Source organism: Dermochelys coriacea, chromosome 11, assembly GCF_009764565.3.
Source record: "Dermochelys coriacea isolate rDerCor1 chromosome 11, rDerCor1.pri.v4, whole genome shotgun sequence".
NCBI classification, from domain to species: Eukaryota; Metazoa; Chordata; order Testudines; family Dermochelyidae; genus Dermochelys; species Dermochelys coriacea.
Window position 1 is genome coordinate 9,160,894 of NC_050078.2, and position 25,058 is coordinate 9,185,951.

The 25,058-nt window shown below is 42.6% G+C and overlaps 1 protein-coding gene across 1 annotated transcript in view; it reads left to right on the plus strand.

Moving 5' to 3' along the window:
• GLI2 (GLI family zinc finger 2) overlaps positions 1-25,058 on the plus strand; it is a 271,143-nt gene that overhangs the window by 206,891 nt on the left and 39,194 nt on the right. Inside the window, 2 exon segments of the mRNA XM_038422722.2 lie at positions 10,639-10,841; positions 13,425-13,616. Coding sequence (XP_038278650.1) covers positions 10,639-10,841; positions 13,425-13,616 — 395 coding nt within the window.

Here is a 25,058-nt window from a genome sequence, read left to right on the forward strand (position 1 = left end):
AGAACCACTAGTACCTCCTCCAAATACTGGTGGCCTCAGATACCCTCATCCCAATGGGGATTCACTTCCAAGAAGTAATGCTGCTATGGTGCTGATCAGTGGGGCTGCTGTTCCAGCACAAGGGACATAAAGAACACTTTTAACAGCATTGTGTCTACCAGTAATGCCCAGGGGCATAGCAGCTCACATCCACCGTTGTGAGTAGTGGTGAGAGGAATATGTACTTGCCAACCTCTAAGAGACATAAATAGGGATGTGTATCCACTTCACTGAAATACACTGGACTGGGGGATAAAATATTTTGGTGACATAAGACTAGCCATACTGGGTCAGACCAATGGTCCATTTAGCCCACCATGATCCTGGGCCAGATGTTTCAGAGGGAATGAACAGAACAGGGCCGTATCGAGTGATCCATCCCCTTTCATCCAGTCCCAGCAGTCAGAGGTTTAGGGACACCCAGAGGAAAGGGTAGTGTCCTTTACCATCTTGGCTAAGAGCCATTGATGGGCCTATCCTCCATGCACTTACCTAATTCTTTTTTGAACCAGTAAACTTTTGGCAACATCCCCTGGCAACGAGTTCCACAGATTCACTATTTGTTGCGTGAAGAAGTATTTCCTTATGTTTGTTTTGAAACCTGCTGCCCATTAATTTCATTGGGTGATCCCTGGTTCTTGTGTTATGTGAAGGGGTTTCCTTATTCGCTTTCTCTACAATGTTCATGATTTTATAGACCTCGATCATATCCTCCCTTAGTCATCTCTTTACTAAGATGAACAGCCCCGGTCATTTTAATCTCTCCTTATATGGAAGCTGTTCCATACCCCTAATATTTTTGGTTGTCCTTCTCTTTACTTTTTCCAATTGAGATGGGGTGACCAGAACTTCATGCAGAGTTCAAGGTATGGGCGGATCATGGCTTTATATATTGGCATTCAGAGTAGCAGCCATGTTAGTCTGTATTCGCAAAAAGAAAAGGAGTACTTGTGGCACCTTAGAGACTAACAAATTTATTAGAGCATAAGCTTTCGTGAGCTACAGCTCACTTCATCGGATGCATTTGGTTTGGTTTTTTCCACCAAATGCATCCGATGAAGTGAGCTGTAGCTCACGAAAGCTTATGTTCTAATAAATTTGTTAGTCTCTAAGGTGCCACAAGTACTCCTTTTCTTTTTATATTGGCATTATATTTTTGTCTTATTATTTGTCTCTTTTCTAATAGTTCCTATCATTCAGTTAACTTTTTTGACTACCACTGAACATTGAGCAGATGGTTTCAGAGACCTATCCACAATGTCTCCAAAATCTCTTTCTTGAGAGATGACAGCTCATTTAGAACCCATCATTTTGTATGCATAGTTGGGATTGTTTTCCAATGTGCATTACTTTGCATTTATCAACAGTGAATTTCTTCTGCCTTTTTGTTGCCCAGTCACCCTGTTTTGTGAGACCCCTTTGTAACTCTTTGCAGACTGCTTTGCCATTTCACTGTTTACCCCTTTTCCAGATCATTTATGAATCTGTTGAACAGCACAGGTGTCAGTACAGATACTTTTCAGAGTAGCAGCAGTGTTAGTCTGTATCCGTAAAAAGAAAAGGAGTACTTGTGGCACCTTAGAGATTAACAAATTTATTAGAACATAAGCTTTCGTGAGCTACAGCTTACTCATCTGATCCATCCGATGAAGTGAGCTGTAGCTCACGAAAGCTTATGCTCTAATAAATTTGTTAGTTTCTAAGGTGCCACAAGTACTCCTTTTCTTAGTATAAATACTGGATCACTCTTGACCACTTACTTGTTGCCATCCTCAAAAAATTCTAATGGTTGGTGACGTGTGATTTGTCTTTACAAAAGTAATGTTGACTTGTCCCCAACACATTGTGTTCATCTCTGAGCCTAATCATTCTGCTCTTTACTATAGTTTCAACCAATTTGCCTGGTACTGAAATTGCCATGATGGCCTCTGGATACTTTTTTAAAAATCAGCATTACATTAGCTCTTCACAGTCATCTGGTTCAGAGGCTGATTTAAGGGATAGGTTACATATCACAATTATAGTTCTTCACTTTCATATTTGAGTTCCTTCAGAACTCTTGAGTGAATACCTTCTGGTCCTGGTGACTTATTACTGTTTAATTTATAAGTTTGTTCCAAAACCCCCTCTACTGACATTTCAATCTGTGATAAGCCTGACCATGCTGAATTGAGATGTTTTGGGCTAGGCACATATGGCACATATGGGCTAGGACTGTAAACTACTGAGCCGCTGAAAATCCTCCACTCCCTTTTGGAGAGAGTGTTGTCTACTGGCTAGAGAATGGGACTGAGAGACAGGACACTTGGATTCTATTATTGGGTCTGCCTTTTATTTTGCTGTCTTACTTTTGGCAGATTTACCACATTCCCCATTTACCTAGTTGTAAAATGGAAGTTGTACGCCTCACAAAGGGGGTTGTGCATCCAGGGGTATGACTACACTGCAACTCGCAGCAAGTCTCCCATACCGGGTGGGTAGATTCATGCTAATTTCCCTGGAACTAACATGCTAAAAATAGCAGTGTAAAAGTTGCTCCTCCAGTGGAGACTGGGGCTAGCCACCAGAGCTCAAACCCAGGGTGGGCTTCAGAGCCCGAGCTACAACATCCACATTGCTATTTTTAGTATGTTATCTTAGTCGGAGCTAGCATGAGTCTGTCTACCTAGGCTGGGAGGCTTGTTCCCAGCTGCAGTGCAGACATACCCTTGGGGGGCCAGATCCTCAACTGCTGTAAATCAATGTAGCTCCACTGAAGTCAAAGGAGAGAGTCCATTTTGAAGATGCCAGGTGAGGATCAGGCCCTTAACTCCTCCTTCTGTACTAAGCAGTTGGAGACCTTCAGATGAAAGGTGCTACAGCAAAGTATTATGTTACTATTCAGGAGGAGCAGGTTTTTCCAAACCTCTTAGGCCCTGACACTGCTACAAGGTGAACAAAGGTTCTTAGGGATAGATGGATTTTTTTTTTCCATTTTGCTTGAACTGCCTGATGGAGACTTGATAAAAGCTTTTTGTCCTGCTGAGAGGACCGTCAGTTGACCGTAGTGCCAAAGAAGAGACCCAGTACTGCCATTTAGCATGAGGCCGCTGTCCAAATATGGCTCTTACTGACTACAACATGTTTAATCCATTCCTCTGCTTTTAGGTTGTCTGCATATTTTGGATGAATTGACACTGATTTCAACAAACTTATTTACCCTGATTTTGTTTTGCTGCACTAGGGTGGCACAGGTGGTAAGAAGATTAAGCAGCTTTCTTTTCCTTTGATGCAAGTACAATTGGGGAGTTACTAGATCCCTAGGAAACCACCAAAAATTCCTAGTTTCCCACTGATTCTGTGTGTCAAGTGTCAACTGTTAATAGATCTTCTTGCTGCTGGTGCTATTCCTACAGTCCTGTCACACGCCAACTGCTGAGCTGCCTCACCTCCCTGCATCTGTGGAGGATTGTACATCAGACCCTGAAACAGCAGGGTGGCTTTCAACGCTGACAAGTAGGTGAGAACAATGCACCGGTGGAGAGAACTATTGACAGCTGTGGAAATAATCTAAGGCTGCAAATAATGTTCTGGGAGGTACTTTTCCTGATGCCATCAGTGTTTAAAGAGATCTCCCCCCTTTATCCCCAGTCCTGGTCACAGATATTCCTAAGGGACTCTAAAATCACTGCTCATGAATGCAAGAAATGTTTGCTGCTTCATACTGACATCTGTAGATGCCTAACGGTTCCCTTCCATAGACAGCAGATTATTGGCACAAGGGGAAAATATCTAGTAACCCCAACACTGCCCTGTGCACTTTTCAAGGTGGTTCCCTCCTAGCTGTCAACAATAATTTGTCAATAACTGATCTGAAGAGAAGTGTGAGTTAGTGGCCTGAGAGCTCAAAAGTTCTCTGACATTAGCTCTGCCACCAACTCAGTGTATGGTGTTAGACAAATCAACAGACTTTCCCCGCCTCAGTTTCCATGTCTGTTTAAAATTTAAAAAAGAGGGGGGAGGGGATAACAAATAACCTTTTCTGCTTCCCAGGGGCATTGGGAAGGTAAATTGATGAACGCTTATGTGCCTCTTGGAAGATGTAAATCACTACATAATAACTGACTGCTAATGATATACATTGGGATTTTGAAAAGAGCCTCAGGGAAACAGGCACCCCACTTCCATTTCCAAAGCCTATTTGCAAAGTGCAGCCCCAGCTGTGATGGAAATATACATATGGTGAAATCTTGGCCCTATTGCAGTGAGGGGCAGTTTTGCAGATGACTTCAGTGGATCCTGGATTCTCCCTCAGTATGCATGGTCAGGTGTTTTCTGCCATCCCAGTGTCCAACAGCGAGAACAGTGAATAATTTTACAAATGTGTTCTAACATCATAGGTCTGTGGGAAAGTGTTTTAAGGAAATGCTTGAAGCACCCACAGCTTCTGCCTAGAACCAGCCCTTTTCTCCCTGTTAGGTGAATCCAGCCTTGGGGGTTGCATTTGTGGATGTGATGTGTGGGGTGGATGCTGCCATGTATTTTTGTTAGGGATGGTCCAGAACATTCCTGAATATGGAATGGGGTACGAGGAGGAGATCCAAACAGTTGGGATCATAATGTTTAGAGATGGAAAGCGGAGAGCTGTTTGTTTCAATCCATATCCCTGCCAAAGCTGGATATAGTCCCTGGAGAGAGGGCATGGTTTGATCTTGTCGGTCAAATTTTGGCATAGATGGTCACAATCGTCAGTGTCCCTTCAGCCTTTAGAACACAGATGGGGAGGCAGCTATGCTACAGGGGTGGAAAGGACTAGTAACAGGGTGGAAGCACTTTCAGGGATGGGGATACTGCAGCAGGGGAAGAGCTCTGAAGGTGACCAGGTTTGATCTTGTAGTTAAGGAACCATACTGGGAACCAGGTGACCTGGATCCTATTCACACCTCTGCCGCAGACTCCCTCTCTGACCCTAGGCAAGTTATTTAATCTCCCCATGCCTAAATTCACCAGATGTAAAAGGGAGCTTATAATACTTTCCACCCCACACACCACCACCCTTTATCAATCTTGTAAGCTCTCTGAGGCTGGAACTATCTCTTTACTATGTCTTTGTACAGCACCTAGCACAGTGGGGGCACTCTTCTAAAATGAGGCCTTCAGGAGCTTGCTAGAATTCAGATCATTAACAATAATGGATGGGGAGCAAATGGCTACTGGTGAAATGGGAAAGCAAGTTGTGAGGAGAAGACAGTGGCCTGAGGAATGGAGGATCTTATCCCCAGTACTCTTAAGGATTAATATTAGTTGGTAGTTAATGATAGCCATACTACTTTGAGACTTGTCATGGTAAGCGATCGGTATCCCTGAGCTGCTTATTATAGTTATTTTGTGTTTTAATAATCTTTAGCGGTCCTAACAGAGATTGCAACCTGATTGTGCTAGGCACACTATACACATACAAAGTAAGATAAAGTCCCAGCCCCAAAGAACTTACAGTCTCAATAGATGAGACAGATAAAGAGTGGAAGTATTACTATTCTACTTTTAGGCTACATCCACCCTACACACCGCATTTGGTGACATTCAGGGTATGTGTAGCTACATGCTGCAGTGAAAAGCAAGCTGGGTCCACACTACAGTGTATAGTTACAGAGCCTTTCCCTGCTGATGGAGGCTTTACCTGCAGCAGGGAAGGGCTGTAGCAGTGGGGAGCTGGTGGAGCCTTTTCCCATTGTCTCCCCTCTGGCAGAGTCCTTACCAGTAGAGGGGAAAGCCTCTAGCAGCAAGGAATTGACTGAGCCTTTCCCCATTGCAGAGCCTTTCCTTGCTGCCTCCCCAGTGCCAGAGCCTTTCTCTGGAGTCTCTTCTTGTGGCAGGGGCACTACACAACTAAAACCAGAAGTGTAGCGAGAACAGCGCGGATTGAGCAAAGAGATCTGTGGCGGGTATGTACTCAGGTACATGCCCACTCCCTTCAAGCATGTCTATACTTTACTCATCTAAGCCATGCCTCACTGTCTACACTGCTATTTAAACCCATGCTAGGGGGGCTGTTCGAGTACATGCTATACATGCCGCTGAAAGAATCGTGGTGTAGACCGTAGCCTTACAGATGAGGCACAGAAAAGCTAAGTAACTTGCCCAAGGTCACAGAGGAAGTCTGTAGAAGAACTGAAAATTGAACGCAGTTCAGCTGGACCTCTGAGTCTGAGTCCATTTCTTTAACCACTAGGCTAACCTTGTGCTCTGTTGCCGGCTGCATTTCCATTTGCATGCCTTTTGGTTAACATCTTGGTCATTTTTCTCCTGCTTTACCTTTTTGGCCAGGCTGGAGTTTTCCTCTTCTGAGGGACTCAGAATCTTCTGCACACTTTAGCATGGAAAAAATGAATAGCGAGCCCTGCATATTATTGAATGCATTTTCGATGTCGGCCTCACAGTTTGATCACAGTAGCCTCAGAAGGCTCATAAACCCAGTAATACATAGTTTCAAGCCTGCATCAAAGAAGTTCACAACCCCCTTGGGAGAAGCACTGACTATTGATGAAAGAGGGAACTTATTGTATATGTAAGAAAACTCTTTTCATGGCTTATATATTAAGCCAGGCTCCATGGGTTGGGGTAGATTGGGACTGCTTTTAATTTACATTCCCCCTTGCTTATATTAAGTCTTCATCAGAAGAAAAATTTGTCAGATGTTTTCTTAATGACATCACTTTTTTTTAAACCCGTTTCATTTTTTCCAGATGAGGTGGTGGAGATTGTTAGAAATGATGTGAAACTAAATCTGGAACAGAGACTTTGATTCACTTCTCTTCCCCCCCCCACCCCAAAATAAATTGGTAGATTTCATACACGGTTGACTTATTAGCAGCAACCTCGACTGTTACACAAATCTTAGCTCAAGCTTGGCTGAGCCTTGCAGGCGTGCTGCTATTGTAGATGATGTCATGGCTGAAGTACAGAGGATGTTAACCAGCCACAGTACACTGGGCTATGTACATAGGCCACACAGTTTGGAACAAGGCAGTTTTGGAAACTGACTAAGTCACCTACATAAATTTGGTAACAAAATGACATAGTAACAGGTTATGAGGTTGAAATCACTATGTGATCATAAGTTTGTCTTTCAGTACTTAAAATATAATGGGCTTGATTCTGCTTTCAGTTATTGCACTGTGAATCAGGAGTGATTCCAATAAAACGTGTGTGTGTGTGTGTGTGTGTGTGTGTGTGTGTGTGTGTGTGTGTGTGTGTGTGTGTGTGTGTGTGTGTGTGTGTGTGTGTGTGTGTGTGTGTGTGTTTTGGATACTGATATACCCTTGTAATGACAGCTTTTTGCTGCCTTGTATTTTACATTGGTGAGATGCAGACTTTATCACTACAGAGGAGTATTTAGAACAATATATATATATATATTTTAATGTATTACACATCAGCAAAAAGTGTTCAAACATTTGCCAGATTTACTAATTTATCAGAAAGACAATGACAAACATAAATTGCTGAATAAGGCCGTAAAGCTTGTGTTACTATTATGTGCGGCTTTGTGGATATCCAAGTATTATAAATAAATAAAAAGGCACCTGAATTGTTGACAGTATAGGGTGAAATCTGTATCTTGAGGTTCAGGTGGCATGTCTAAGCCTCTCAGAGAGCTTCACTCTTGTGGCTACCTACACATGTAGAGAGAAAGATATTTGCATGCACACACAATCGTGGGAATACTTAAATATTCTTATGTAGAGTCCTGCATAAAATGTGCTACCATTGCCAGTGCTTAGACCAATGCCACTGAGCTCAGCCCTTGTTCCAGCCACTCTTATCTCCTGTCATTCACCCACTTAGATTCTTTATGCTGATAATTCTGCATCGCTCCTCTACCCTTTACCCACCAGCATGCTGCCAAGTCTCTGATCCCATACATCATAAAATCGTGCTTCACGATCATCCTCAAAACCCATCATCGGACATGCTCTACCCCCACCTTTCCACACCAACCCTCATTAGATCTAAATCTAATTTAAAAGGGATCTCACATGATGTAGACCCCTTTCTTTCCTCTTTGTCTATTGTTACTTCACCCTGTTTCCTGTATGTAGCTAAGACTGTAAACTACTCAGGACAGGGACTGCATTTGTTTTCTCTGCATCCAGTGCTACTCGTACCTATGGCACCGTAAATAACACATGCCACCAGTTCCCTCCCCTGGTACTGTAGGCTTTTTTTGATGGAACTCCCTTTGCAGGTTTATGAAGGGGCTGAACACTAGGGCTGAGTCTAGACTGGCATAGTACAGATCCTGTGTTTATCCCCGAGTGATAGGAAGGATGAAGGCTGTATGGTAGATTGTGCATGAATTATTATTACTGGGTTATTTAATAAGGATTGGAAGATACAATGGAAAAAACACCTGAGACCTCACCACACTACATCTTTCACCTTTGCGACTGCTGGTGGAGCTGCTCCAGGGTTGAAATACAGGTCTGATTTTTTTTTCTTATGTAGAAATGTCCAGATACCTAAACCTGCAGCATTTAGTGAATCCTTTCTCAGGTCAAATTCTCACTTTAACGGAGACTTTGCCTAAGCAGGGAATGAGGGATTTAGCACTAAGGAGAGAACCAGAAGAACACACACGATAAAATCTGATCTGAACATTTGCCCTCAAAAACTTAAAACAAACCTTCCAATGTGGTTTGAAAAAGTTTTGACTGACTTCTGCAGGTGGGTTATTTAGTCAGAGAGCAGCTAAATGACTTGCCCCAGGTCACTCAATTCAGTGGCAGGGTGTGGGGTAGAATGCAGGAATTCTGGCTTCCCCTTCCCTGCTTTAATCACTTGGCTATCCTCCCTCCCAAACTTCTTTCACTTCTAGACATTGCAAAGGCAGCAGCTGCTAGCCCCTGGGAGGTGCAGTTTCCTATCTGAGGTTTCAGAGTAGCAGCCGTGTTAGTCTGTATTCACAAAAAGAAAAGGAGTACTTGTGGCACCTTAGAGACTAACAAATTTATTAGAGCATAAGCTTTCGTGAGCTACAGCTCACTTCATCGGATGCATACCAAATGCATCCGATGAAGTGAGCTGTAGCTCACGAAAGCTTATGCTCTAATAAATTTGTTAGTCTCTAAGGTGCCACAAGTACTCCTTTTCTTTTTCCTATCTGAGGCAGTCTCCTAGTAAGATGGGCAGATGAAAGAACTGTCAAAGAGCAAATAGGGATTCAAGGCCTGCTCACAACAGACCAAGAAATGCAACTCATCCTGTGGCTCACCTTCATGACCATAAATGTGGAGAGTGTCTGTAGCTTTTACATCCCTTTCTTATCTAGCTCCTTTTCCTGAAACTTAGATTCACTACTTCTATTGGCTTTAGCAGTTTGTACCAAGCTTTGAGCACAGAAATTCTGCCTGACTTGCTGGCAAGCACATACCTCTCCTGAGCTCCAGCTGACAAAGTCTCTGTCTCTTTCTCTCTAGTTTCGACAAGTCCATGGTCTCACTATGAGCAGGTTTAGAAGAGAACAAAGGAAGTTCCTTTCCCCTCCCTGTTCCCGCAGGGAAGTGGTGACGGACACTTTATCTTTTCTCTCTAATGTTCACAGAGGAACTTGTAAAGAATAATTCTATCACCTTGCACTTGCATAGCATCTGTTCTGCAAAGATCTCAGTGTATGCGGCAAAAATTCTTTAAACAGCCTTCACAATATCAATGTGAGGTCAGTATTGTAGAAACTTGTGGCCAACTAAGGCATCGCATATGTCACTGTACTGCATACTGTGGCCACAGAGGATTTCACAATAATTTATCTCTGAGTCATAGATTCATAGATACTAAGGTCAGAAGGGACCATTCTGATCATCTAGTCCGACCTCCTGCACAGCACAGGCCACAGAATCTCACCCACCCACTCCTACAAAAAACCTCACCTATGTCTGAGCTATTGAAGTCCTTAAATCATGGTTTAAAGACTTCAAGGAGCAGAGAAGCCTCCCTCCAGTCACCCATGCCCCATGCTACAGAGGAAGGCGAAAAACCTCCAGGGCCTCTCCAATCTGCCCTGGAGGAAAATTCCTTCCCGACCCCAAATATGGAGATCAGCTAAACCCTGAGCATATGGGCAAGATTCACCAGCCAGATACCCAGGAAAGAATTTTCTGTAGTAACTCAGATCCCATCCATCTAATATCCCATCTCAGGGGATTAGTCCTATTTACCCTGAATATTTAATGATCAATTACTTACCAAAATCCCATTATCCCATCATACAATCTCCTCCATAAACTTATCGAGTCTTTTGCTCCAAAACCAGTTGAGATAGAGGAGATTCTTCAACCACAGTTAGCAGCATTAGAGATTAGAATAGAGCACTTATAATTCTCTCCAACACGTGGCAGTGATACATATATGCACAGTTTATATCTATTTTATAGAAGGGTAAACTGAGGTGCAAAAAAATTGAAATGATTTACCTAGGCTCACACAGTGAGTCAGAGCTGGGACTAGAACCCAGGAGTCCTGTTCTCCAGCCATATGCTCTAGCTTAAAGAAAAAATGCACAAAGAGGTACTAATGAAATTGAAGACCAATTTACAGTATGTTTTTCTGTTTCCTTCACAGGCCTCCTACCCTCAGTGGCAGCCCCGTTATCTCCGACATCTCCCTTATTCGCCTTTCTCCTCACCCAGCAGGACCTGGTGAATCACCTTTCAACCCCCCTCACCCGTACATGAACCCCCATATGGAACATTACCTCCGCACCGTGCACAGCAGTCCCACTCTCTCCATGATCTCTGCTGCCAGAGGCCTCAGCCCTGCTGATGGTAAGCGCATTGCTATCCTGACACCGAGTGTGAGGGTTTAAAGCTGTAGCTGCACTACAGGCTGTCAAGTGGCGGACATGAAATGAGTAGTGCAGTTCTTAGATTGACTGTTGTTGAAATACGCCTTCTCACAGCAGTTGGCATAGGCTGGCACCCATATTGTCAGTCTCCACAGAGAGGGCAGAAAATGAACGTGCATGGCAACTCTTACGCCTAGAAGTGGTCTCTGAGGGTCAAGGTTGAAGCATGTAGCCAACATGGTGCTGGACGAGTTTGCTCTGCTGCTACTCGTGCTGTAGCTATTTTGTAGCTCTGGCACTTTTCACCAGCACTACATTCACTATACCCCAAGGATCTACAGCTGCAAAGAATCTACAGCTGCTCTCTGAAGTGGGGAGCTGTTTTTTCCCTGGTCTGTAACTACACATTTGTTTTCCATCATTGCATTGACAAACCAGAGCATGAGAAGAGCTGTTACTGTTGGATTCTGTTATAAATATTTTGCTTAAAATTATGTACCATTTTACTCCAGTCTCTGGACTTGTGAGCTTTGCTGGCGGTGGGTCCTTAGAGGGACCCCGGCAGCCCTGTGACAGGGCTGCAGCTGTGCAAAGTGTTTGTTGTGTCTTTGCTCTTTACACAACACTAACGATATGAGGAAACATCTTGGACACAGTTGGATTCCAAATAACCACGTTTACTAACTATGTACAAACACACAAGACCTCGCTGGATATACCCTGCTGCTTCTATTGCAGACGCCACAAGTTGGGTTCTTGTGGCGTCTGCAATAGAAGGCAGCAGGCAGGGCTCACTAAGGGACCAAAAAACTACTTAAAGGGCTATTACACAGTTCCTGTACACTACAGCATTTCTACATGGCGCTAGCCTTTCTCATGTGATGGGTGCCCTAGTGTAAGGGGGAGAGGCCACCTGACCCCTCGTTCCTCATTATTTCTGCTTCCCTCCCGCTCCCCTGGGTAATCCCTGTGGAATAGTTCTTGCCCAAGTAAAGGGAATATGAAAACCTGTGCATGGTGCATAGATGCAACACTGGGTGTAAATAACCCAGACACTTCCAAGCATCAGGCTGTATTCAGTATAGATCCTACCTTCCCCGTTTCAGTGAACTGAGGCTTACAGAGTGTTTGATAATGGTAAACGCTGTATATTTGAGGTAGGAGGCGGGGAGAAATGAAAAATGGGAGGCTCTTCAGTAAAGAATTTCAGAAAACATTGAAATACAGGCATACCCTTTTGAAAGCACAACTAGATAGAAGGCCCAATTCTCTACTTATGTAATGCTGGAATTGCATCAATTTATGGCAGAAGAGAATTTGGCCACTAATATATATATAATTCAGTACAGTCTAAGGTCTCATTTAGTTGCAGATGAGTAAATCAGGAGTATCTCCATAAGAAATCAATATAAAAAGTGTGTTTGTGAAATCAAAATTGGACCTTGTATGTATCTACATAGAGAGGAAGGACGGTCCAATGTTTAGGGTGCTAGCCTGGAACTCAGGATTTCTGGGTTCAGTTCCCTGCTCCAGTGCAGACTTTCTATGACCTTGGGGAAGTCACTTAGTCTTTCTGTGCCTGAGTTTCCCGTTTGTAGAGTGACCAGATAGCAAGGGTGAAATATTGGGGCAGGGGGTGAGGGGTAATAGGCACCTATATAAGACAAAGCCCCAAATATCAGGACTGTCCCTATAAAATCGGGACATCTGGTCACACTACCTGTAAGTAAAATGAGAAGAAGAGCACTTTCCTACCTCACATCAGTGTGATGAGGCTATATCTATCAAAAGACTGAAATGTTTAGATGCTGCGGTAACTGAGGGGCACGTAAATAGCTTGGATAGATACAGGCACATGCACACCTTACAATGTGGCTCTTCTGTTCCTGTTAATTAGGTTTTGCTCACGCGAGCAAGTGTTAAGATTCCAAACCTCTGCTCTCAGCATACAGCATGTATTTTTTTTCCCACCACCTTGCAAAGTGAGTTTCATTATTTGGCATTTTAAAAGGGGCATTGTGGGGTTTTTTTAGGCCATGGTAAATAAGTTAATGGAGAGCTAGTGGGGAGGCAGGTTTGAAAAATTACAGCGGGAAGAAAGTGAGTGTAATTGGCTTTGGCAGCTAGAATGGTTTTACACTGCCAGACACTAAACCTAGCTCTCCGCATTAGATCTCGGCTTTAATTTCCTTGAGCTGCGGTTGTTAACTGGACTCTACTTGTCTTTTTCTTTGCTAATGGGCACCAAAGTTGATGCTGACAGCGTTTTTGCTGTGGGCTGGTCGGGCCTTCCAGACCCCTCCCTGCAGTGAATTCTGTTTTCATGTGGAAGGATTATTAGAAGGGGGAATGAGAGATTGTTTATAAATGTGCGGAAATGGAAGAATGCAGAGGCCTCTTTTGTCCACAGAAACACGCCCAAACGCACGTCATTAAAGCACCAAACTGAGTTGTAACAAGAGGGCTTGGGGGCTGTGGGGCAGGCTGTAATTTCAGCACTGGAGTTTTACTTACTGTGAGAACGTTTTCCCCATGTTTGTCTCCTCACTCTCTGCCTCTGCAGTGGCTCACGAGCATCTAAAAGAGAGAGGCCTCTTTGGTTTGCCCCCTCCCCCTCCAGGAGCCAACCCTGCCGACTACTATCACCAGATGACGCTCATGGCCAGCCATCCGAATCCTTACGGGGACCTCCTGATGCAGAGCGGGGGAGCAGCTAGCGCGGCGCATCTTCATGATTACCTCAGCCCTATAGATGGTGAGTAGGGAATGTGCCTCCCCCTTGCTTGGGGGCAGCTCAGAGAGGGCTCCTCTGGGGGACGTTTACTCGAGCCTAGAGAATTGTTCTCCACGTGGATGAAAGCAGATGTTATTGTGTGTGGTTTCTCTGTGTTTCTAAAGAACATCAGGGCTGCACTATAATTACTGGTTTAAAAAGCTGAGTTTAAACAGTTTATCCATATATAAAAAACAATCATGACCATTTGGAGAGGCACCTTGGCTGCTAAATGCATGGGAGTCAGCATGGTGTATGGTGCACTGGCCTGGGCTCTAATCCCTACCAGTGACCTGCAGTGTGATGTCAGACAAGCCACTTCACCTCTTTGTGCCTCTGTTTCCTTTCCCACCTTGTCTGTCTTTTCTGTTTAGACTTTTTTGTTTGCACAGGCTGCCTCTCATTATGTGTTACACAGCGCCGAGCGCAAGGGGACTTTAATCTTGGTTGGAGCCTATAGGGCCTATGGTAATCTAAAGTCTCAGACAAAAAGTTAAAATGGAATTAAGGTTGAAAGTACATAGTAAAAATCATTACAGGGGTGTTGTAACTGTCCCCAAATCAGATGTTCTGAACCCAGAAAATTCAGAGTTAAGGTTAAACTGAAAAGAAATAAAATCATGTAAAGGTATGAAAATGTAGTGTGAGCACCCACAGCCCTGCCCTATAGTGAATCCGTCCATGTTATAACCTTACAATTATGATTCATGCTGTAGTTTCAGATTAGATTACACTGATTTTTAAAGGCATAAGATTTTTTCTCCTCATGGTGTCTCACTCCATGAAAGACAATGGGGGGCTGCATAAGCAGCACTGAGGGCATGATGTGGCCTATGGAATGTTTGTTAGAGGTGCTGATGCACAAGGAAAGAACCCAGCATGACTCTCTGATCCCGTGCTTCTGATTGGCTCATGGATTAGTGCAGGCATTGAAACTGAGGGTCTGTCTCAGTCCATTACTGCTTTAGAGAGTCTACTTTTGAGCTTTCAGACTTAAAGACTTTGAGGTTTCATTGCTTTATAACTGACTTCTTTTTGCACTGAAGCTGCAGTGATGAGAGCTCATCTAAATTTCTAAATAAAAACAATTTCTAAATAAACTCTTCGCAGCTGTTTTCTGCCATCAACAATTAGATTCACCAAGGACCAGGATTCTAAGGGTATGTCTACACTGCAATCATCAGGCATCATCGTGTAGGCTTTAATCTGGCTAGCTTGGGGACCAGTAGCAATAAAGCTGCAGCATCACAGGTGTCAGATGGGCCAGCCACCCAACTATTTACCCCCAGTTCTGAGTGGGCTTGGACAGCCTATGCTGGAGCCCAGGCTGCCACAGCTTCACTCTCCAGTAGCCAAGCTAGCTAGATTAAAGCTAGCTCAGGTATGACTACATGAGCTGAAATCACACCCCATGATTGCAGTGTAGATATACCCTATAACTAAAATCATGATCTTTTCTCTCTGGTACTGCTTTGCCCTTCCCCACAGCCACAGCCCTCAGGCCCAAAACTTTGACAGGGTGTTTTGTTAGAAAACAAAACGGGTGGTCAGTAATAATTTCCTCATGGTCTTGCCTGTTAAAGGTTAACCTCTGTTGGTGCAAAGGGACACCTCTGAGTTTTCCTCTGCAGATCTCCTTAGTCTTCAAGGTCTGCATTTATTCCCTTGCCCTCCCTGCCTCATCCTCAGTGCATTTCTTGAACTGTGTTTTGTTTCAGTGACTTACAGCAGCTCACTGAAGTGCCAGATAAAGAGCTGGTTAGATAAACAAATATGGCTTGTGTAATACTAACATGGACTACTGACACTCAATTCACCATGGTCTTCATCCTGTAGGATACTTAGTGTTAGTCTTTTATCTGAAAGTCATCTGAGATTTTCTGTTCTGCAGAAGGGTCTCTTCCTACCTGACTTCTAGAGTAGCTCTGGAGTAAATCATGTAACAAGGTCCCTAATTATATGCAGCCATGTTTATATCAGTATCACACGTGAGAGTTGAGTTTTGCTAAGCTCTAAAGACTGGGATCAGCATTATTTTGATCCTTTAAAAAAGCTTTCTTGATCAGTGACTGGAAAGCCCATCTATAAACTTTTGGATTCCATTAATGGAAACAAAGCTATTAAGCAATAGTGGAAATAAATGAAGACTTGAAGTGAAATTCCACAAGGCCATTTTAAAGAAGAGCATGTTAAAAGCAGCAGGCCCCCCAAAAAATCTGTGGTCCACATGTGGAGTTTTATCCATTAGTCTGGGATTTATTCTCTGATCATGTTCAGGCAGTCTGATTTATCTTTTCTCACTCCCCCCCAGCAAAGCCACTAGCAGTGAGATTGGGTCTGGTTGTAAACTATGGCCCTGATTCAACAAAGGACTTCAGAACTTGCCTGAAGTCAACGGGACTTAAAAACATGCCTAAAATTAAGCCTTTGCTAAACAAGGATGGACTTAATCACATGCTTAATGCTTTACTAAATTGGGACCTAAGCTGTAGCTCACGAAAACTTATGCTCAAATAAATTTGTTAGTCTCTAAGGTGCCACAAGTACTCCTTTTCTTTTTGTGAATACAGACTAACACGGCTGCTACTCTGAAACCTAAGAAAAGCCGACAACCCTTTTCGCCCGCCCAGAAAAAAATGTGCAAAACAGAGAGAGACCAACAGCATCCCGTATGTGCTTTATCTGGAATCCTCCTGAATTGTGGTTTCTATGAATCCAATTTATATGTGCAGGTTAGGCCTTCTAACCTTGTGCACTGGAAATAGAAGAATGTGGCCTTTCAACAAGGATCTTAGGGAAGCACTAGAATTCCTTGAACTGTTAAGACTTATAGGGCCCCAGGGAATGAAAAAGTAAGAGTCCCAGGATAGCACTTGGTACCTGAACAAATGCCCAGCATCTGCTGCTGTCAAAGTAAGATGTGTGATGCTGTAACAGAAGGAAAGAAGGGAATAAGGAACCGGTTATCCTGAGACTGTTTGTGGCTGGCTGCTGCTTATTGATAAGGGGATTGTCTTATGTCAAGCACAAACCCCTTTTTATGATGTTGTTACTGCCTCTGGATTTAATTTGATAACCTGGGGGGATACTTCTGTGTCCTGTGAACAGAATTTTCTTTCCCTTTTTTTTTTTTTTTGCTTCCGATCAGCCCATTAGAGTGTTGGCTTCAATAAGACTATGTTATTTTAGGTTTTGGATGAAGAAACACAGAAGAAGCACCAGTTGTGGCTGTGATTTGGAAGAGAGAGAGTGTAAAATGTCTGTATATCATGTACATTATGTGGCTGCCTCTGGATAAATTGATTCTTCATGTTCTTTGTCCACCACTTAGATTGCAGCACAAAGTTATCTTTAAAGATGCAGTCTGAAGCTCTGGTACATATTGGATGTCCTGCACGCTCTGACAGTCAGTCACAGTGCTTGGAGGAGTTCATTTCTAGGGTCAGTTCAGGAAGACAGTTAAATATTCCCAGGCACATTAAAACATAAAGAAAAGGAGTACTTGTGATGCATCCGATGAAGTGAGCTGTAGCTCACGAAAGCTTATGCTCTAATAAATTTGTTAGTCTCTAAGGTGCCACAAGTACTCCTTTTCTTTTTGCGAATACAGACTAACACGACTGCTACTCTGAAACCTGTCATAAAACATAAAGGACTTCACAACTGATCACCATGTGTTTACATTAAGCTGGGATGTGTTGTTCCCATTTCCAATGCTGCAAAGAGGACTTAAATCCTCCTTTATGAAAATTCCTTCCCGTCCTATCCGTATAATATCCCCAAACAGTGTGTATGTGTGTGTGTGTGTGTGTAAAATTGTCAGAGTTATGAGATTGAACCTTAAACCGAGACTGATCCTAAAATTTGTCTCTGACATTTCTTTCTTGGGACAGTCTACATTTGGGAAGAAATTCCAGATTGTGGATAAAGAAGGAAACAGACACATGTGATAAATTGTAGCACCATGTAATAAACTGCCAAAGAAATATTTCCTTCTTTACTCACGAAGCTTGAATTTCCTTCCAGAGTTAGATTGGTCCCATGCCCAGGATTTAATCCTGCTCCAGTGAGAACGTTAAGATCCAGTCTTAGAAGACTGCTAGTCTAGAAATGGGATATTTATATCATTTGAAAAGGGGAGAGTCACAGTTTTCAAGTGAAAAGAAAAGGAGTACTTGTGGCACCTTAGAGACTAACAAATTTATTAGAGCATAAGCTTTCGTGAGCTACAGCTCACTTCATCGGATGCATACGAAAGCTTATGCTCTAATAAATTTGTTAGTCTCTAAGGTGTCACAAGTACTCCTTTTCTTTTTGCGAATACAGACTAACACAGCTGCTACTCTGAAACCTGTCAGTTTTCAAGTGGGATACAAAGCACTTGGTTTTAGCCCTTGAAGATCCTGAGACATCTGATTTTCATGTCATTTTAAAGGCAGTTTGTATGTACCAAAAAGCTATTACAGGTAATTTTTAAAGGCTTAAATATGTGAGTTATATTTATTCTCTAATCTCTAGAGTTGGGCTCATAATAACTGGGCCTTCTGGCTATATGTGTAGGGGGATATGAAAAGTAAACCCAATGAGTTCTTGTTAAAACATTCTTAAAATAGATTTTTTTGTACACTCTGTGGCACAGCCTGGGGGCTGTCTACCAAGGAAAATAGAAGAGCATAAACTCTGGAAAGTCACGTGTAGAAGTATAGTTAGGCATGCCAAAAAAGAATTTGAAGAACAGCTAACAAAAGAAACAAAAAGTATCAGCAAAAATATTTTAAGTACATCAGAAGCAGGAAACCTGCCACACTCTCAGTGGGGTCACTAGATGATTGAGGTGCTAATGGAGTACTCAAGGGAGACAAAGCCATTGCCAAGAATTTTTGCATGTGGTCTTCCCTGCAGAGGATGTGAGGGAGATTCTCACACCTGAGCTATTCTTTCTATATGACAAATCTGAGGAACTGCCTCAGATTGAGGTGTCAGTAGAAGAGGTTTTGGAACAAATTGAAAAGTTAAACATTAATACGTCACCAGGACCAGGTGGAATTCACCTGAGTTCTGAAGAAACTCAAATAGGAAATTGCAGAACTATTAACTGTGGTATGTAAACTATCACTTAAATCAGTCTCTGTACCAGATGACTGGAGGATAACTAATGTGATGCCGATTTTTTAAAAAGGTTCCAGAAGCCATTCTGGGAATTAAAGGCCAGTAAATCTAACTTCAGTACCAGAAAAATTGGTTGAAACTATAGTAAAGAATAGAATTATCAGACTCATTGATGAACATGATATGTTGGGTAAGAGTCAACATAGCTTTTGTAAAGTGAAATCATGCCTTACCAATCCATTAGTATTCTTTGAGGTGTCAAGAAACGTGAACAAGGATGATCCAGTGGATATAGTGTACTTGAACTTTTAAAAAGCCTTTGACAAGGTCCCTCACCAAAGGCTCTTAAGCAAAGTAAGTAATCCTGAGATAAGAAGGAAGGTCCTCTCATGGATCAGTAACTGGTTAAAAGATAGGAAACAAAGGGTGGAATAAATAGTCTTCACAGTGAAGAGAGGTAAATAATGGCATCCCCAAGGGTCTATCCTGGGACCAGGGCTATTCAACATATTCATAAATGATCTGGAAAAAAGGGTAAACAGGGAGGTGGCAAAGTTTGCAGATGATGTAAAATTACGATAGTTAAGTCCAAGGCAAACTGAGAAGAGTTACAAAGGTATCTTGCAAAACTGGGTAACAGGGCAAGAAAATGGTAGATGAAATTCGATGTTGATAAATGCAAAATAATGCACATTGGAAAACATAATCCCAACTATACATACAAAATAATGGGGTCTAAATTAGCTGTTACCACTGAAGAAAGAGATCTTGGAGTCATTGTGGATAAGTCTCTGAAAACATCCACTCCATGTGCAGTGGTCATCAAAAAAGTTAACAGAATGTTAGGAACCATTAGAAAAGGGATAAATAATAAGATAAAAAATATCATAATGCCAGTGTATAAAACCAGGGTACACCCATCTCTTGAACACTGCATGCAGTTCTGGTCGCCCCATCTCAAAAAAGATACATTAGAATTGGGGGAAAAGTACAGAGAAGGACAACAAAAATTATTAGGGATATTGAACAGCTTCCCTGCGAGGAGAGAATAAAAAGACTGGGTCTGTTCAGTTTAGAAAAGAGATATGAGAAGATACGATCGAGGTCTATACAGTCATTAATGATGTGGAGAAAGTGAATAAGGAAATGTTATTTACACCTTCACATCACACAAGAACCAGGGGTCACCCTGTTAAATTAAAATAATAGGCAGCAGGTTTACAACAAAGAAAAAGAAGTACTTCACACAATGCACAGTGAACCTGTGGAACTCATTGCAAGGGGATGTTGTGAAGGCCAAAAGTATAACTAGGTTCAAAAAAGAATTAGATTAGTTCATGGAGGAAAGGTCCATTGATGGCTATTAGCCAACATGGTCATGGATAAATCCCCATGCTCTGGGTGTTCCTAAACCACTCCCTATCTGATACTGGAACTGGATGAAGGTGATGGATCATTTGATAATTGCCTGTTCTGTTCGTTCCCTCTGAAGAATCTGGCACTGGCCACTGTCAGAAGACAGGATACTGGGCTAAATGGACCATTGGTCTGACCCAGTACTGCCATTCTTTTGCTCTTAGGGAGTAAAGTAAAGTTTTTATTGATCTTATGTGGGATGTTCTCCACAATTCCATATCGAGGGTCCGTAGTTAAACTTCTAGTTTAAACCTCATTCCCATTCCATTCTAAACCCGCATTTTGAATCTTCTCAATTGGGGCTGAAGGATCGGGGGAATTCTTTTGGCTTAACATTTTCTGTTCTTCATTATCAGAAATATATATATATTTCAGGATGAAGAATTCTAGAGTTCTCAGGTAGGTATAATAAAGTCTTTCTAACTTTAACAAAAACAGATCATCATTCTCACGCAGTTCGGGCCTGATCATGAGAGGTGTTCAGCACCTTTAATTCTAAGCACTAATTGGGATCAGGCCATGAGGTTTTTTTTTTTTCAAAAACTTAGTGCATTATGAGTTTGGGGAAGGGAAATTAATTGAAAAATAAAGGCCAAAATTTTCCAACCTGTGTGCCTAACGATAGGCTGCTAAATCCATATTTAGTCCCTGATCCTGAATCCATCAAGGTCAGTGGAAAGACTCCCATTGACTTTAATGGGCTTTAGCTTGAGCTGAAATAGAAGTGGTAGAAGAAGCTCTAGTTCAGCTGCCACTGACACAGGAGGGACAGGGGTTTTTCTTAAAGGAACAAGACCATGCCTGCTAGGAATACTAGGTTCTTAGTTGGGTGAGAGTCTTACCTACTGACTAGTGCAGGCAACTGGGTGTCACATCTCTAAGGATAGTCTCACTTTGCCATTGACTGGCAGTCTGGCCTTCGGAATGTCACTTTTTAGTACAGCTGAGTGGGAAATGTTTTTTCCCTTTCCCGTGAGAGTTTTTGAGAGTTTGAAAGGGACCTTTCGACAATTTCAGAATAAGGAAACTGCCTGTAACAGGGTGGCTTTCCCCTTAAGGGCTAGAGGCCTGTAGTCAGCCAACACTTAGTTACTAAGTAGACAGACCTAAGCAAGGATCATCTGGCCCCTATGAAGAGTAGCAGGAAGATGCCAGGCTGCAAGCCCTGCAGAAAGAAAGAGTTCTCAGGGAGATAGAGGCTGCTGGAAGCAAGTAGACTCCTACAGATAAACCTGGCAATTGGGAGTGAGAATGCTGGGAGAGCAGAAGGACGGAGCCTCAGGGAGGAGGGGCTGTGTGCAGTGGGAGCCTGGGATGGGAGAGACTTTACTTTTCAAGTTTATTTTAAGGGTCTTTGTGGTTAGACACAAGGCTAGGTGTTTGAAAAATGGGTCTAATATTTACCTGCCTCACAGGGTATCATGAGGCTTAATTAATATCTGGAAAGTTCCTTGAAATTTGCCTTTGAAAGGTGTCATGGGGACATGTTGGACCTTTAGCCCAGGGGAGTGAAGGCTCATGCTTTATATCTAGAAGTCCCAAGTTCAACTCCCCCTGACAAACCTGACGAAAGTGTCTCTTCGTTGTTATTTGTCTTGCTGTTTATCATCTAATATTAGTGTGTGACACCGTAAGGGATTAGGTCAGGCCAATAGTATTATTCTATTCTGTACTATATAGGTTTTTATCCCATGCTCATCCCCATAGTATCTGACTGACTTCCCATCGTGCAATGTGAATGAATATCTGTCATGTGTTTTTTGCTCTCTAATCCTCTCCCCAGGAGGAGAAGTGTGTGGAGTAAAGTGGCTTGTTTCGGTAGCACATGTGTGGTGTTTTGTTGTTGTTTTTGTAGTTAAACAGGCGTGTTGCTATGCGTTTCTATAAGCAAAGGCAAAGTCAAAGAAATGTGCCCTGCACTGGGAGCGAAAAGTGGTGCAGGTTAGGGTTATTAACAATGTCCATGGTGCTGCTAATTACCTGCTTTGGATAATTATCATAGATATATTCTTCTCCTCCGGTTGTTACTGCTTATTTTCTATGTAGTAAAACAAACTTTATATTCCCTAGCCACCTTCCTTCTTGGGTACTTTGTGTTGCTATCCGCACTGGAAGCGGAATCATTCATGTGTAACATGATTTGAGGTCAAAGCTATGTGTGAAAACCCCTAATATCGGAGAGACCCTAATGTAAAACATACACCCAGCCTCATAGATCCTCTATCAGAACACTTTACACATCCCACAGTGCCTGGAAGATCTAAATTAGAGCAGACACTAATAAAATGCATATTATTTGATTTGTGCTAGAAAAGTCCCAGGCCAGCTTGCAGAATCTGACAGCTTCCAGCAGAGTTTTACATGGGGGTGGGGGGGGAGAAGAATTTACCTACGTGCAGTGGAGGGTGCGCTGAATGGTTGCACCAATAAAACCAGAGCTTCTGTTGGACATCAGGACTTCTTCCCTCTACAGATTAATGGGGACCGATGGCTGAACCGGCTCTGTGGACATAAATCACTGGAAGGAGCAGCGAGAAATGAGTACAAGGCTTTTCTTTCTATTTAGTAATTTATCAAGGGAAGTGGCACATTAATAAACAGATCTCCCTTGAGGTGTGGGAGTAACAGAGATAAATATGACTGTCAAATGTGGCCTGCTTCCTTCTGTTACAGAAATAGAAGACTGTGGGAATGCAAATGCAGAAAACAATATCTATATCTAGATAAATATAATTTGTAGTATAGTAGCACCTAGAGACCTCAACTCAGAGTAGAGCCTGATTGTGCTAGGTGCTGTACAAACACATAATAACAGACAATCCTTACCCCAAAATACTTACAATCTAAATAAACAAGGCAAATGATGTGGGAGAAAACAGAGGCATTGACTGACTTGCCGGAGGTCACACATCAGATCAGTGAGAATAGGAGTCTCAGTCCAATGCTCCAGCCATTTGACTATGCTGCCTCCAGTTTCTACATGGGCGTAACTAACTTTGGATCTAAACAACCCAAAACTTTGGGAATGTTCCAGTCTGGATCCAGATCTGAACCTTGAGGCTAGGGCCTATCTCCAAACCCAGAATGTTAACTTAAGATATTTAAATGTTTATTCTATGTTAGAGAGAGGCCCCAGCCTCACGGTTCGGATCTGAATCCAGATTGGAACATTCCTAAAGTTAGGAGATGTTTGGATGCAGGATGTGTGTTCAGGCCCAAGTTTTAAGGGCCATCTGCAATGTCTGAGGTCCATATCCAAAGTTTGGCAATTTTTGCTTCTGACTTTTTGTTTCTAGCCAATCTCTGCTTGCGTAGTTCATTTTTTACCTTCTCTTCAGATCAGGAATAGCAGCACCATGGTAGACTTTACTGTTCAAATGGGTTAACACAAATCCTTCAGTGGTTTTATTGCTATTAGCAGACTTGCCTTTTTCAGTAAATGTTTGCATCTATAATGCATTTGCATCCTTAAAACTGCCTGTCCATCCCCAGCTTGCCACTTAGATGGCACCAAATCTGGCAAGAATAAGGTTCAGTGTGGCCAACCCCAACCACTCAAAAATCAGGAGTCAGGCTCCCCCAAAGTCTTATCACTCATGAGATTTTTTTAAAATAAAATTTAAATTCTTTATATTTGACTTCTGGCTTTTGAGACTTTAGGTTGCATTTGGGTCAGATTAAGCTTTTCTTTAAAACCATGAGGGCTAGACACTTACTTTTGAAAAAACGAAAAGGAAAGCCATGATTCTCACCTAATCATGTATTTCCAGGAGCAAAAGTTCTAAAAAAAATTCCAAAGATTGTGAAACTTGAAGTAATATCACAGAAGCTGGCAACACTGGGTTGTTGAGTCTCTTGGTTGCATTAGCATTAGCCACAATAAAGTGGCACTTCCACCTTGTGATTGGGGAGATGCTGTGAAATGGAATTGCAGAAAGGAGTTGTCAGAATCAATCCAAATGCTTCTTATACAGCTGAGAGCTAGTAGTAAGGGTGATCTAATGGATTGAACTCTGGCTTGAGACTTAAGAGCCCTGGGTTCCATTCCTGCCTCTAATGTAGACTTCCTGTGTGATCTTGGGAAAATCACTTAATCTATCTGTGCTTCAGTTCCCCGTCTGTAAAATGAGGCTAGTCATAGAGCTTCCCTCTCACAGAGGGTTGTTGTGAGCATAAAATTCATTTATTCTGAGGTGTGGTGTATATGAGTACACCCATACAAAACAGTTAGGGGCACTAGATCAAAGTGAATTGAAATCCTACTACACCCCTCAAAGAAGGGTTAATGAATGACCAGTTTTTAAGATCTCACACACATTATGGAAGCTGCAAGACACATTGGCTACATTGCTGCTCTGTCCCTCGCTTTTTGTTACATCCCATCTCACCACCCCTCACCTATATGTGTTGTCTGCAAGGCTGGGATCTTGTCCTCGTATTTGTCTGTAAAGTGCCTAACATACATTTGTCAATACATAAATAGTAATTGGTCCCCATTGATGCCCTAGCAGGTGAGGCAGGTATGGAAAAACAAGAGCCCTTACCATCTGCCTATCTATCTTAGATACTACAACTATGGTAATGGGGGCCATATAAGTTCCTGAGTGCCTCACAGTCTTTAATGGACTTATCCTCACGAGCCCCCTGTGAGGTAGGGGCTCAGCAGAGTCAGCTGCTGGAAAAGAAAGAATTTGTAACACTGCACTCTCACCTACTGAGGAAAAGAAAAGGAGTACTTGTGGCACCTTAGAGACTAACAAATTTATTAGAGCATAAGCTTTCGTGAGCTACAGCTCACTTCATCGGATGCATTGAGGAAAGAGGCTTGAAATGCAGGTGCTGAATGCAGATTGGGTTTGTCACATGGGCCTATTAGCAGGCTAGCAGGAGCCTAGCAGG